Raw genomic sequence first — 15,413 nt, forward strand, 5'->3', positions numbered from 1 at the left:
GTGAGGTTTATGGCCAAACATATATTTTTATATATGTACTTTTATGCTTTTTTTATTATTTTAATTATACAATTGAATTTATATTTTTAAGTTAATTTAATTTTTATACTTTATTTTTTTTCATGTGGTAATTTAAACTTTTATCGTTTCAATTTTAAAAAAAATATTTTTTTCAATTACACAACTAGATTTATATTTTTGAATTAAATTAACCTCTGTATTTTGACGTGAATAAAATGTGACATATAATTTGTCATTTCACCTTATTTTTTTTACACGTAAACATATATAAATTAAATTAATTTGAAAATATAGGCCTAATCTTTGATAAAGAAAGGAACTTAGAATGAAATATTTAGAGAGATATGGAAGAAAATTGAAATATTTGATGGTATTTTGTCTTAATATAATAATAAATTTACAATTAAAAAATCGTCTTTTAAGTTTCTTAGACCTCGCAAAATAAAAAGGCACTTAGAGGACTTATGGTATCTTTTATCTCATACAAATACTTCGATACTTAAATTAGTTTAGCTGAAAATTAGAACAAAACTCAAAGAGTTGTTGTAGTGTTTTTGGATACCTAGGGAGGAGCGGTCACCTCCTATTTTTTAGATGTAATAGTTAACAAATGAAAGAGCTCCCATTTCTTTCAAGATTGAAGATATTAGCTCCCGTTCTAACATTCAAAGCAAAGACTTTAGGGGTGAGTTAGACACAGTCTTGGTGGGAGTATGATTTGAAAGAGTCTCCAGGAGACTTAAAGTCTTCCAAAGAGTCATATCTTTCAACCCCAGAAGCAATCCTACAAAGAGTTTCCTAGGAACCTTTTTCGATTGGAAGGTCACTTGAGCCTTTTTGAGCGTCTCTTTTTTGAACTTTTGTACAACTTTTTAGAATTCTTGGGTCCATTTTATTTGATGCATTAGATGGTGATTCAGTTTGAAATAACTGAATTGAACTAGCCAAAATTGTTGATTCAATTCGGCTCAAGCTATAGATTGGTTCAGTTCGACATTCAAGTTTGACAATTTTGATTAAATCTAGTATCTGTATTGAAAAAACAAATCGATTGAACTATAAAAAATGAAGTTATTTTTTACCTTTTCCCTTTGATTTTTTTCGATTTATTTGATTTGAGCATCTATGCAATCGATTTGGTTCGATTTTTCAATCTATTTGATTTGAAGAATTCAATCCCACCCCTAATTACCACTTTATCCTTGGGTGTCCAACATGATCAAACAAAATACTACTTTATGGTAATTATTAGTCCTTTGCCCAAAACCAAAGACAAAGTAAAATATAATGCCTTCATTTTTCATGTTACAAATGTATATTTTGTAGTATGTATTAATTAGCATATACATTTATTATTATAACAACGACTCCTATCCTTTAATCTTATAAATAAGATTAGATATTTTGTAACAACTTTAAACCACATTGTTATAAAACCTTAATGACACTTTAGCTAATCTCATACTCTATTAAAATCTTAAAGATAGTGGTATGATCCTACACTAAACTCTAGAGTCTTATGATTTGAAAGTATATATAAATACTATAATGCACGAAAACATTTTTGGGACATTATTTCGACATTTTCAAAATGTCAAAAAGTGTTTTGGAGCCGTTTCTATAATTTTAGAAATGTCTCATGACCATTTCATAATATTAAGAAAATATCGAAAACGTATTTTCACTCACGAAGAGATTAGAGATCGTTAACTTAAAATTTTTTTATTTCTTCCATAATTTATTTTTGGAACTTGTTTGAATGGATTATGGAATTTATGTTTACTTTTAGGTTGAATAACTATTTTTTATATTAAAATTATATTTCAAAAAAGCTTATATATTCTTTGTATTTACGCATTTCCATTTTCTATTTTTTTGAAAAATATCATTTTTGTTTTGTATCATATCCATTTCCTGTTTTTATTTCTGTGTAATCTAGCATAAATATTTAGGTAGTATTTGTTAACCAATATATAGACTAGAAAAAGTGAGATATATAAAGCATTTCAAATAAAAATACTTTCTATTGTATTTGTTAAATTTATCTGACAACCCTTAAAAAAAATCACATGACTTCTTATCTAGATTTTTTCAGATAAATTTATCATTTATCTCTACTTCTCATTCTGATAAATTTATCTTAGATCTTATAAATAAGAAAAAATGATACATGCGTCCTCTAGTGTATTAAAAAAAAATTTAACAATGAGTTTGATAAAAATCTTGAAATACTTCATAGCCTTATCTCTTGACTATTCAATATCTTGATTCAAAAAACATTATAATTTTATCTTGATACAACTTTATCTTATTCATTTTAATAAATACTATTTTTAAGGAATAAAAATTAAATATATAATCTTAAATTTGTAAAGTTATGTTTTTGAACTTGAGTATCAATAATAACGAGGGTTAAAAACATAAATTGAAAAGCAGAAGTAACGGTCTTTTGTAAGTTTGAGAGTTGATATTGTGAATTTGATTTTTATTAATTTTAATGCTCGAATGATCTCAAGCCAAAATATTTTTAAATATATAAGTGAGGAGAGTAATTATATTGTTAATATAATCTTAATAAAATATAAGACGGTCTAAATATTGTTGTTAAACTCGCGAGTCGACTCATGTGAGTTTATGTGTTAGGAACCTCTAAATGAGTCAATGCGTCTACATAATCAAAATTATATTGAATCGGAGTTGAGTTGCTAGTCTAGGCAAACTCAACAGAATCGTGACTCTAGCAATAAATTTAACGAGTTTAATATAGAGGGTTTTATCTTCTTTAAATCTTGGGATTATCGTCTTTGCGCAATCCTTCGCCGCTCGTGCCCTCAATTTTGGCAGAGAAAATAAATCGCAAGTCGACATTTAATTCTTGCCTAAATTAAATATCAAACTCGTGACCTACTTAATCCAATATATATACATTCAAGGTTAAAACCTTGAAAAAACATTGGACCAAGTCCAAATGATTGTGCCATCTTAATTAATCAAAAGTCACTGTTTAGTTTAATATTCTACATTTTTCATAAAAAAAACACCCCCAAAGTCCTAATTCTCCTTTAGTTTAATATTAAGTTATGACTTATGAAAATTTATATTATATAAATTAATATTTGCATTTTTAATTATGAATGAATTAATGATGATAAATAATAGACTTAATATTTAGAAATTTTATATTATTTAGTATTTTAAAATAGATAGATGAAGTTATTTTGAAATAAATACATATATTTCATTTATAAGGAACAAAGTTGTAATAATCATATTATCAAGCAATATTAATTCATATTTTATAAAATTATGTCATTATAAACATATATTTACATACATTAAATGGTGTTATTAATTGTCTTTAAAATCTTACAATTTTACGATTCAATTTTATGGATCATTTTTAATTTTATTATGAAATCTCGAGTTTAGCAACCTTAGGTCTAAATGTAAAATATGATTTTTTTATTTTTTAATTACAAAAATACTATTTAAACACTTAAGTTTAATATTTTAAATGACATTTTATATTAATATTGTATACATTTATGTTAATACAATATAAAGTACAATACATTAATATAAAATATCACAATAAATATTAAAATGAAGTATTTAAAATAAGTATTAATTTAAAATATCACAATAAGTATTTATATAAACAAATATTTTACTACAATCACACCACTAGAGTGTATATATATATATGACCAAATACATATTTTTATCCCTATATTTTTAAGATTTTGTGAAATTATTTAAAATTTTTGTTATTTCAATTGCACTTGTAAATTATACATTGTGAATTGAAATAGTCAAATTACCTCTCACTCAACTATCATATATGCCGTAGCTTGTTCATTTAGTGGTCAGCAACGAGGCAAGTGTAGGTTGATGGCTAGTAAAATATAAAGAAGCCAAAATTAGTTGGAGAAGGCAAAATGTAGATGGTAAAGAGACGAAAGTATTGACACTAAGTAGTTGACAACTTTTGCACCTACGACCCTTTACCTCTTTGACTTCACCACCATCGACGCTTTTTGTTATTGCCAACGCCTTTGCCTTTTTGTCTTTCTCAATTGATGATAGCCTTTGCACTTTCTGTTATAGTTATCGAGTTGTGTTTGCATTATCGTTGACCATTAAAGAAAAAAAGTTATGATAAAGACGTTGTAGCATGAGGGGTAATTTGATTATTTTAGCAAGCTTGCATTGCATACTCTAATTAATGCGTGCAATTGATTCGAAAATATATTGCTCAAAAGTATAATTAAAAAAATAAAAAATTAAATAATTATTAAAAAAAAGTTAAAAATAGAGGACAAAAATATGTATTTCCTCCCCCCCCCCCCCCCACACACACAAATATATATATATATATATATACACACACATACGCAGGACAATGGAAAAGGAAGACGAAAGGAGGACTGGAACGGAGAACGTCTTGAGGCTTGAAGAGACTGAACTTCGGAAGATTCTGCAGATTTTTGATCGTAGAAGTCCAATTAACTCCTGGCCGAAGCTTATGCTGTTACTCTCTGCAGCAGTGAAACCCAGAAAGACACAGAGAGAGGATCGACAACATGGTCTGGGGCTTGTTTCCCAGCGACCCACTTCCAGGTTTAGAACTCTCCCTTTTTTGCTGTTTTCCCGATTCGTGGTGTTTGGTTGGGTTCTCATCACTGTCACGTTAACCAGTTTGAAGACTGACCCGGGAAAACCCCTTCAATGCCGTGCAATTTGGCACGAGTTTGGAAGGAGTGTCAGACTCGGAGAAAATGACGTAAAAGAAAATGCAACAACGTCGTTAGTTAGGGCGACAAACTGTATGTTGCAAATGTTAGATCAAGCCAGATTTGAACATTGAACATATAAGTGGAGTTTACCTGCGAGAAAATTTGATTGCTATTGAAGAATCTAAATTGAACTATGATATTAAGTATGAGGGACAATAGCAACACATATTACACTTGCATAAAAGAAAAGGAAAAAGAAAAGGGAAGTATGGTAGAATTAGAGAACCACGTAATGTGAACCATGTTGCTATTCATGCCCACCCGACCCCAAATAAGCCTATCTTGGATGAAATATTGGCATCCGAAAACATTTTTGGGAAAAATGAGGCTTATAAAAAACCAATGAGAAGTGACTGCCTCATATAGATTAGCCCCAGCATCCAATCAACTCCACAAAAATCTATCTTACGAAGCAATAGAAATCAATTCCAATGGTGAAAAGACACAAACTATCAAGTATACATTAGAAGGCAAGCCAAATATTCACCTGGGACCAAGCAAAGATAATCATAAAGAAGCTTTTTCTACCTGCTTGATGGGTTGTCTCACTCGAGTGAGCCCTTACTCTTAAGACACATGAGTTTGTCCTCCCTCAGCTTGGCTGAGTGGACTCAACCTATTCTGCCCACCGAGAGAATGCCTGTTGAATGACTTGGCTTATGTTGATTGCAGTGTTGTTAAAAGTGTGCTTAAGCGCCAACAAAGCTCCATTTTAATACCTTTTCTTGTCAAAGTGAAGTGTGCAAATGAGAGAGCCCAGCTTAAGCCCTAAAAGCACACTCTTTAGTTAGGTGCAAAGTGCGCCCCCCCCCCCCCCTTTTTCTTAAACTATTTGATAGTGAAAAAAAGAGTTTTTATTGCGTACCCTAATACACTAGAATGCACCCATCTATTATATCAATATATTGGAGGGACCTAGAAGTGAATGGTTCAGTATTTATTCATAATTTTCTGACATGGGGTGCTGTTGCTAATATAGCTAGAGTTGATGAAGAGTCTAGAGTTAATATTAGAAGCCACAGTGGCAATGCAACACGTGGAGCACCAGATTCAACTTCTAGTTCACAGCCAATTTTGGTTGAAGAAGTCAATTAGATGGCACTGACAAGGAAGATGATTAGAACTATAACTCCAATGATGAAGATGACATTCTTAATCTGGACTAAAAATCATTGACAATGAATTAGAAGGCCCTCTTTTGTCTCTTTTAGCATGAATTTTGGTGTTGACGGTACTATCTAGTAATCTAAATATGTTTATTATATCATATCTTTATTTTGTCTAACATTTTCCTTTGTTTTGATTGAGTGCGTTCTTGCGCTTTGTGCTTTACGATTAAGCTCTAGATTGCCTTTGTGCCTGAGTGCACTTAGAGCCTTTGAAAACACAGACTGATTGTATTGTGTTGTTCATATGACAGGTGAAGATAGGTACTATATTTTTGGAAAAGGGACGTACAAAGTGGGTCGAAAAGGTTTGCTTGACTGCTTGCTTGTCATTATAGACCTTCTTATCATATTTATTTTCAGTTTTACTCATGATTGTAATCAAGTCGGAGACTTTTGAGATCATACTGGATTTTCAAATTTAACGTTCAAATCAACAATAATAGCTCAATCACATTAAAGTCCTTAAAGGAAAGACAATTAAATCTCTGATGCCCGTACATGGTGTGTGGTAGGCCTTAAGTCCTCTATTTATTTTTGCCTCGATTGAAAGTTCTTTCTTCTTTTTCATTGTTTTTTACTTCCTTTCTAACACTTCGGTTATTCCTAGTGAACAAAGACAATAATCCCTCTGCCATTGTATTTTTATTGGAAGTCATATGCCTGGTATAATATCTGTCTAAGGAGCATATCTTTCATATGTTTACTTATTTTTCTTTTCTGACACTTTGATGCGTTGTAATCATCAACTAATGTATCTAACTGTGCTTTACAGAAAATAAGACCATAGATAGAAATAATTTGTGAGCTAAAGTTCATGTAGCTGACCCCACATAGTGCTAGTGGGATAAAGACTTGATATGTTGTTGTGGTTGGTCTTCATTCATGAAGTCCCTAGTCAGTTCCCTTTTCATATCTGTTTGAAGGTTTGCTTTTTTTTCTGGGGTTACAACCAGAAGACATTAAAAAGTACAGAGACTGTAAATCCAACATCAGCCTCTTGGTAGACCTGCATACCCTTTTATTATTTTTGTTCTTATTCTACTGGTCTGTCTTTACTAAAATTTATTTCTTATTTCTTGTTTTTCAATTAATCAAAAACTGATATGACGTTGTAAAGTATATATATCTCTCCTTGTAACCAAAAATAAGAAACAAAAGTTCATGAATGTCTTGTCTTGCTTGATCAATGGCAACCAGCTTTCAAATCTCTAGTTTTCCCCACCTGTCGGTCAGATTGTGTTTTTGTACAAGCATGACTATACCACCTATTCTTGACATGGACCCCATTTTTGTTTTGAAATACTCATTAACCTAAGCCTGTAACAACTTGTTTGTTTGTTTGGATTAGTTTGTGTCAATTCAAGGTGATGTGAATGTTAAACTTATATTTTTCTGTTCTAGGATGTGACGTGATAGTTAATAAAGATAAAGGAGTTTCTCGAATCCATGCGGAAATAAAGGTTGATGCAGTGACTTCCTTGGAGAGTTTGCAAGGTAGATCTTCTGATATATCCTTCAGAGTAAGGATAAGAGATTGTTCGAAGTATGGAACATTTATTAACAAGAACCTAGCATTGAAAGAGAAAGTTCATGAGTTGCCAAATAAAGAAGCAACTTTAAAAGATGGGGACCTGGTCTCATTTGGAACTGGTAATGCAACCTACAGGTTAGTCAGATTTGTGCATTTAGTTTTCTGCACCATGGGCTATTTCTGCAAAAGCATAATTGACATGCTGACACTATTAGGGAGACACATTAGATATTATTATTCTTATGATTCACTTTCCAAAAGTAGGTGAGGTGCCTTACACTAGTATTACTTTCTGAAAGTTAATTTATGATGTTCTGCTTGTATGTTTCTTCTGTGACAGGTTTTGTTTCGTTCCACTTAAATTTCTGGTTTACTACTCAGAACCTTTAGAAGCTAATCAACTTCTTGAACAGAAGATATCATTAATAGGTTTGTAACTTTGTCAGTACTACACAGTTGAAGCTGTTTTTGAACATTTCCTCCTAATTTTACGCCAAATATTCAGTTATGTTGGGCATAACTATTGTTTTGCATTGGCTCCCTTTTTATATGTTCTTTTCAGCTCATGATATTTCGTTTTGAAATGGTGACACAATTCAACAATGCTTTTTTGTCCGATTAGTTCTGTTCATTCATTTTCCATTTTATGCTAAACAGTCGTTCAAACACTGGTAGAAGTAGGAAACCTTTTAGTGTATCTTTTAAAGTATTTATACTTACTTGGAAGTCTCATTTTGACTCCTCGCGAAAACCAAGGGACCATGAGAGGATCTTCTATGTCAAGTAGAAAACTCGAGTGGTTTTGGAGATCAATTGAACTTTCCATTCAAGAGCTGCACAATATTTTGGAGTTGATTACTTCTTAAGAACTTGAAGGGTGACTTTGCAGATATAGCAAATAGAGGGGGAAGATCCCTAGTTGTTGCAGTGTAGTCAAAAGTGAGCGCCTAGCTTGCCTAGGCACTTGGGCTATGCAAGGCGCCCGGAAAGCACCTCATCTACTGCTAGGCAGGGCTCCTTCGCTCAGGCGAGTGCCTCTGCTGAGGTGTCAAGGGCTGCAAGCGCTCACCTAGGCTGTAATTAATCAAAATCAAAAGAAAAATTGAAGGAAAGTGAAGGGCCATTTGCAGATGGAATGTGAAAGGTCTCTCAGTGTAATAGGAAGAGGAAAATTTAAAAAACAAAGAAGAAAAGCAGATGCACCTGGCTCCTCCTTGTGTTGTATGTTGTTGATGTTGCCTTTTAGTCACTATTGCGTTGTTTTTCAGTTAGTGTTTTAACTTTTGAGAGTCTACTAAACAATCACTATTTTGTTCCATGATAAATATATATATATATATATATTGTTTTGGACTTTTAGTCAATACTCAGTTAATATTTGCAATAAAAGAGTTATATATGTTTGCTACAGGTATAAGCATGTAACTTCATATATAATATTGTTTGTGTGTTAATATTATATATCATATAAGTTTATATAAATTAAATGACTTATATTTTTTGTGTATTTATTTATTTTATATTGTATCTTTGTTTACTTTCCTATAAATATTTAACATTGTTTATTTTTTATATAAATATTGAACATTTGTTATATAACTTATATTGTGTGTGTTAATATTATATATTATATTGTATGATTATCTTTTTCATATTAAATATATTTTTTATTATTTTTTTTAAATTTAGCGCCTTGGTTCTATCAGGTAAGTGTTTTTTTAGCGCCTAGTGCCTCAGATGATATAAAGTTCATAGTGCCTTAAGGGCGGGCACCTTTTGCCCTTGACTACCTTGGGTTGTTGATCACAGCTGTTGTGAAACTGAGATTTGGCTATCCTTGCTATTGAAGGGAGGAGGGTGGTGTCATGGTCCTAGGGTTTAGCCTAGGATTAGAATAGAAATCGGAAGGATATGATATAGTTAAGGTTAAGAACATAATGTATAGAGGGGAAATTGAAGAAGAATGGGGGGAGAAATTAGAGAGAATTGAGGGAGAATAGCAAAAGAACGAGAGAGAGAGAGAGATTGGAGAGAAATCTGGGGAGAGAATTGAGAATTCAATTATCAAAATCAGCATAAGCACTCCTCTGTTTACAACGGCCTTTGATAGGCATTATCAGCTTCTAGCTAATTGCATAACAACACCCATGTGCTTCTCACCACTAACTAAAATATCTCTTAACAAACTAATATAAGCCTATTATAATATTACCCCTTTGTTATATCCCTATCACAATATTACTCTTCTAATCCTTCTAGGGACATGACAGGTGGATGGATGCAGTAGCAATTATGAGGAAATTTTGTCCTTGAAAGTTAATTTTATTCCACTATTGATGTTGGTTTTTCTTACTTGTGAGTGGCCAAGCTAACTAATGGCAGTGCTAGATTTTGGGGTTCTCAATGGAAGGTGAGAGCTTGGAGATACCATTGTGGTAGATCTAGATTCTTGTGTGGAGTCAATTATTTTTTTCTAGGATTGCTTAATTGGTTCATTAGGAGGTTGCATGGGGCCAATTCTTGATGTGGGAAAGTTGAAGGCTTGAACATAAAGACAACGAAAGGTGCTTATCGGAGTGTAACGAGAGACCATTGTGGGCCCTATTACTTGTTTTTGTTTCTGGTGGAGGCTGTTGTGGACAAATTGCAAAGTTGGAGCTTTGAAAGGCATTGGGTAGGTCTGCTACATGAATCCTTGACATCTAGCCATCTTTATCCATGGCCACGTCCTCTCTAAGTCTGTGATGTTCTATATCTTTTTTCCCCCCCCTGTAAATGTAATGTCCTATATCATATTTAAGGGTTTCCCACCAAGGCCTGTCCTTCCCTCATTCGGTACAAACTTCATCTTGTTTTCACTCATCTCACAAGTGTTTGTCTTCTCTTTTTTAAGCTAACTGAAATAACACATTGTAACAATATTTGATCCTTTGCTTGAGAAGCTATTATGTAATTGATAAACTGTTGTCTGTACAGGTGCTTCTATGACTCATATTTGGAGCCCAGACTGCACGCATGTCCTTGTTAATCAATTCATGCCATTGACAGAGGATCTAATTGATCCTTTCGTGGCCAAGAAGCCTTTCGTCCTGAATGAGTGGGTTGAGGTATATTAATGTCATTATTATCACTTCCAATGTATTATATATTTTCCGGCATCTGAAAGCTTTTCTGGTAAGTAAAGACTTCAACGGTAAACAACAACTTTTGGGGTGATTGGTGATGCTTGCATCCTTCCATGTATTTTGACACAATCATTTGAGATATGTTAATTATAGTTCAGGTTTTATTGTATAAGTTGCATGCTTGTTTCAGATTATATCTGTAAAAAGTAGTTCTGTTTGGTTCTATGCTTCTAAATTGTAAATATTGACCGAAATTGAAATAAAAACAAAAGCATAATTTAATGGTAGAACTGATCTGAATGTGATGCTTATGGGCCAGATGCTTGTGGTCGTTGAGTATGACTATTTCTTCTTGGGCTCTAGAATGTTTTACTACCATTGAGTAGGATATTTTAGGGTTACACAAGGTCTGAAGGTCCAAAGTCTGAGTTGCTTTCTCAAAGTGTTTTTTCAGTGCCCTGCATTGTTTGCATATAGTGGATTTTAGCCTCTCACTTATGTGATGGGTGTACATGTTGTTGAACCCCATGGATCTTGATTCTTGCAGTCTAATGTGCATGGGAGTCTAATAAAGTTTCTTCGGCTAAGTAGTCTAATAAAGTATTTTAGTGAGAGAACATGGTCATAGGAGTCTATGAAAGAACAAGAATTAATCTTTCATATATGAAAACTAATTAATACAATCTTACTTATAACACACATATTCCTAATCCTTGAAGAATTCTAAGACTATTCAACCTCCTAACAATTCTCCTAATGTATAGGAGTTGATTACTCTCCTATAAATTAGGACCCCTACTAGATTACAACAACTCAAAACATTAATGAAATACATCAACTGATAAATCCAACTGCCAACACTCCTCCTCAAGCTGGAGAATGGATGTCCCACATTCCTAGCTTGCTTACTAGATCTTCAAATCTTTTTATTGGAAACCCTTTTGTCAATATATCAGCAACTTGTTCCTCTAATGGAACATATGACAGGTGAATGAGTCTAGCTTCCAACTTCTCTTTTATGAAGTGCCTACCTATCTCAACATGCTTAGTCCGGTCATGTTGGACCAGATTATGTGCTATACTGATTGCTGACTGGTTATCACACCACAACTTAACTGTGTTTTGGATTGAAATTCTTAGATCATCAAGAATAATTCGTAGCCATAGAATTTCACATAGAGCAAGGGCCATAGCCCTAAATTCTGTCTCTACACTTGATCTTGCCACAACACTTTGCTTCTTGCTTCTCCAGGACACCAGATTCCCTCCTAGGAATACACAGTAGCCACTTGTAGATCTTCTATCAGTCATGGACCCTGCATAATCTACATCTGAAAAACCTTGAATGTTCAATTTATTTCTTGCTTTAAATGGGATCCCTTTACCTGGAGTAGCCTTGAGATGATACAAGATTTTTCTAACCGCTAGCATATGCTCCTCAGTTGGGCTGTGCATGAATTGATTTACCAAGCTGACAGGAAATGCAATATCTGGTCTTGTGTGAGAGAGATATATCAATCTTCCAACTAGTTGCTGATACCTTCTTTTGTCTATATACTTGCTAGTAGGGTTGTTCCATAGCTTGCAGTTAGGTTTAATAGGAATTTTTGTCCCTTTTCCTCCAATCAATCCTGTTTCAGTTAATAAATCAAGCACATATTTCCTTTAAGAGAGAAAAGTACCTACCTTAGAATAAGCTACTTCAATTCCCAAAAAATACTTAAGCACACCCAGGTCTTTGATTTCAAAGTCCTTAGCTAGCCTTTCTTTAAGCTTTGCCTGTTATCCTTCATCATTGCCAGTTACTATCATGTCATTCACATATACCAGTAACACAATAACCTTTCCTCCTGTCGAGTTGCTTTGATTGTAATCTATAGTATGCATGGCTTTAGATAACCGCTCAAACCAAGCCCTAGGGGATTATTTGAGCCCATATAAGGCCTTATTTAGCCAACATACCTTCCCACTGAGTCTCATGAAATCCTGGTGGTAAATTCATAAACACTTCCTCTTCTAAATCTCCATGGAGAAACACATTTTTAACATCTAGTTGTTGTACATTCCACCCAAATGAGGCTGCCAATGACAGGAGAATACGAAATGTGGTCATCTTTGCCATTGGTGCAAATGTCTCTAGGTAGTCAATCTCATATGATTGAGTGTAGCCTTTAGCTACCAGTCTTGCCTTATACCTCTCAAGTGTCCCATCAGCCTTATACTTGACATTAAAAACCCTTCTACACCCTACTGGATTAACTCCCTTAAGTATGTCCACAATATCTCATGTATAGTTCTTTTTTAAAGCCCTCATCTCCTCAAGCATAGCAAGCTTCCAATTCTGATTTTTCAGAGCCTCAGTTACTGATTTTGGAATGATAATTGAATCTAGAGATGTTAGGAAGCTTTTATGGTTTTGGGAGAGGCAATGATAGGGTAAGTAATTGGCCATTGGGTGTTGGGTGGTGCAGCTTCTAACTCCCTTCCTAAGAGCTATGGGAAGGTCGATATCATCAAGGATTTGGCTGATAGAGGCTAAAGGTATTGTCTGCATGTGATCCCGGCTTTGAATGGGAGAGGAGTTTGGAGCTTGCTGGTCTTTTAGGCTTGGCTGTTTTCGTTTATATACATAGGGAGACCCCTTGTGACTAGGTTGATTGGAGACCGAATGAGGATCAACATTAAGCTGAAGAGTGGACTGGGAAGAAGATGTCACTCGGGTCACCATAGGAAGTCTCCCCTTGGTGACCAGCTTCGGTAGAGCCAAAGAATGGAGTAGTCTCGACAAATGTGATATCCTTAGAGACATAGAGCTTGCAAGTGGGAGGATGATAGCATTTATATCCTTTTTGTGTGGGGGAATACCCAAGAAAGACACACTTCATAGCTCTTGGATCAAGCTTATCCTAAGAGGATTTGGAAATATGAACGAAGGAAACACACCCAAATTCTCTAAGAGGAAGAGTGGTGTGGAAATTAGAGTTAGGAAAGTGAGTAGCAAGGCAAGAAAGAGGACTTTGTTGGTTTAGAACTTTGGTAGGCATGCGGTTAATAAGAAATGTGGCCGTAAGGACAGCCTCCCCCCAAAAGATTTTGGGAACAGTATGATGGTGAAGCAATGCTTGAGCTACATTAAGGAGACGTCTCATCTTCCTTTTAGTTACTCCATTTTGTTGTGGAGTATCCACACAGGAAGATTCATGAACAATCTTTTCTTATAGGAAAAAGTGGTTGATATAAGAGTTAAAATAATCTCGAGCATTGTCGATTCGAAATTTCTTTATGGGAGTTCCAAATTGAGTCGTTATCATTTTACATAAGCTTGGTAAGACTGTTTGGATGGCTGCTTTGTCTTTTAGCAAAAAAAATCATGTCATCCGAGTGCAATCATCGGTAAATGAGATAAACCAATGTGCCCTAGAATAGGTAGGAATTTTGCAAGGACCCCATACATCAGAATGAATTAATGCAAATGGAATAAAATGGAGTTTATTGCTAATTGAGTAAGACACACGATGTTGTTTGCATATAACACTTACATCAAAATGAAGAGTACTAGGATCTAAAGAAAGAAATAAAGTAGCAAACATAGATTTCAATAAAAAAAATGGTGGGTGACCCAATCGGTAGTGATGCAGCCAGATTTGGTGATGGTTGTAATTTGAGAGGAGCAAACCACTGGTTGCTGGTTCTTTGCTGCTTTCCTTGTCAAGCAATACAGCCCATTTATTTCCCTAGTAGCCCCAATCCTCCTCCCGGTTTTCATTGCCTGAAACTCACACACATTAGTAGAAAAAATAGCATGACAGTGTAGGTTTCTTGTGAGTTGAGAGATAGATAGGAGGTTGGCTGATAATTGGGGCACATGAAGAACATGGTTAAGGGTTATGTTTGGGCTTAGATAAACATTGCCATGTCCGATTATAGGAACTGTTTTGCCATTAGCAATGCAGATTTGTTTCGTGGTCTTAAGGGGTTGATAGGTAGTAAACACATGGGAGTTTGGTGTCATATGGTCTGTAGTTCCGGAATCTAAGATCCAAGTATCATTCATATCAGTGTTTGATGCTGGAAAAATTACAGAATAAGCAAACTTACTTGAGGGCTTATCAGAAGGGTCTTGATGAGCCAACGAGCAACTGCCATCATCTTGTATGGTCTTCAAAAAAGATTTCAGTTTGTTGATTTTCTCGCTGTTGAGAAGAGTGAGATCTGAACTAAAATTTTCCTCCAACTTTTCCATAGTTCCATCCTCTTCTTGTCCCTTGTGTGATAGATAGGATTGAGTGCTAGGCCGAGTAGCTGTGCTAGGGAATCCTCCCATTTTGCTTAGGACTGCTTCCTTTCCGTGGAGCTTGAAGCAATTATCTCGGGTATGCCAGGGTTTCTTGCAATATGTACACCAAAGTCCCTCTCTGTTGTTAGGCCGCCCTTGTGCCCTTGATTTTCCACCTCTGTGCCTTGATCCTTCTCCTTTGTTTGACACTAAAGCTGATCCATCAGTGAATGCCCCTTGCAGCATCACTGCCCGCCTGTTTTCCTCATTTCTTATCATTGCAAATACCTCATTAAGTGAGGGTAATTTCTCTCGGCCAAGAATTTGCACCCTTACTTAATCAAAAAGCGAGTTAAGACCAGCAAAAAATTCAACAATTCTATCCCTTTCCATGATCTTATTAAGGGTTGCAGCATCAGCACTGCACACCATCTTAATTTTTTGGTATTGATCCAATTCTAACCACAAGCCATTCATGCTATTGTAGTACTCCGT

At 34.4% G+C, this 15,413-nt stretch overlaps 1 protein-coding gene across 1 annotated transcript in view; it reads left to right on the forward strand.

Moving 5' to 3' along the window:
* The first annotated feature begins 4,423 nt into the window (after window positions 1-4,423).
* LOC127799946 (nibrin homolog) overlaps window positions 4,424-15,413 on the forward strand; it is a 47,089-nt gene continuing 36,099 nt past the window's right edge. Inside the window, exons 1-5 of the mRNA XM_052334249.1 lie at window positions 4,424-4,641; window positions 6,238-6,291; window positions 7,388-7,652; window positions 7,858-7,946; window positions 10,494-10,624. Coding sequence (XP_052190209.1) covers window positions 4,605-4,641; window positions 6,238-6,291; window positions 7,388-7,652; window positions 7,858-7,946; window positions 10,494-10,624 — 576 coding nt within the window. The 5' untranslated portion in view covers window positions 4,424-4,604. The remainder of the gene's footprint in view (window positions 4,642-6,237; window positions 6,292-7,387; window positions 7,653-7,857; window positions 7,947-10,493; window positions 10,625-15,413) is intronic.

Source organism: Diospyros lotus, chromosome 4 (genome assembly GCF_014633365.1).
Source record: "Diospyros lotus cultivar Yz01 chromosome 4, ASM1463336v1, whole genome shotgun sequence".
NCBI lineage: Eukaryota > Viridiplantae > Streptophyta > Magnoliopsida > Ericales > Ebenaceae > Diospyros > Diospyros lotus.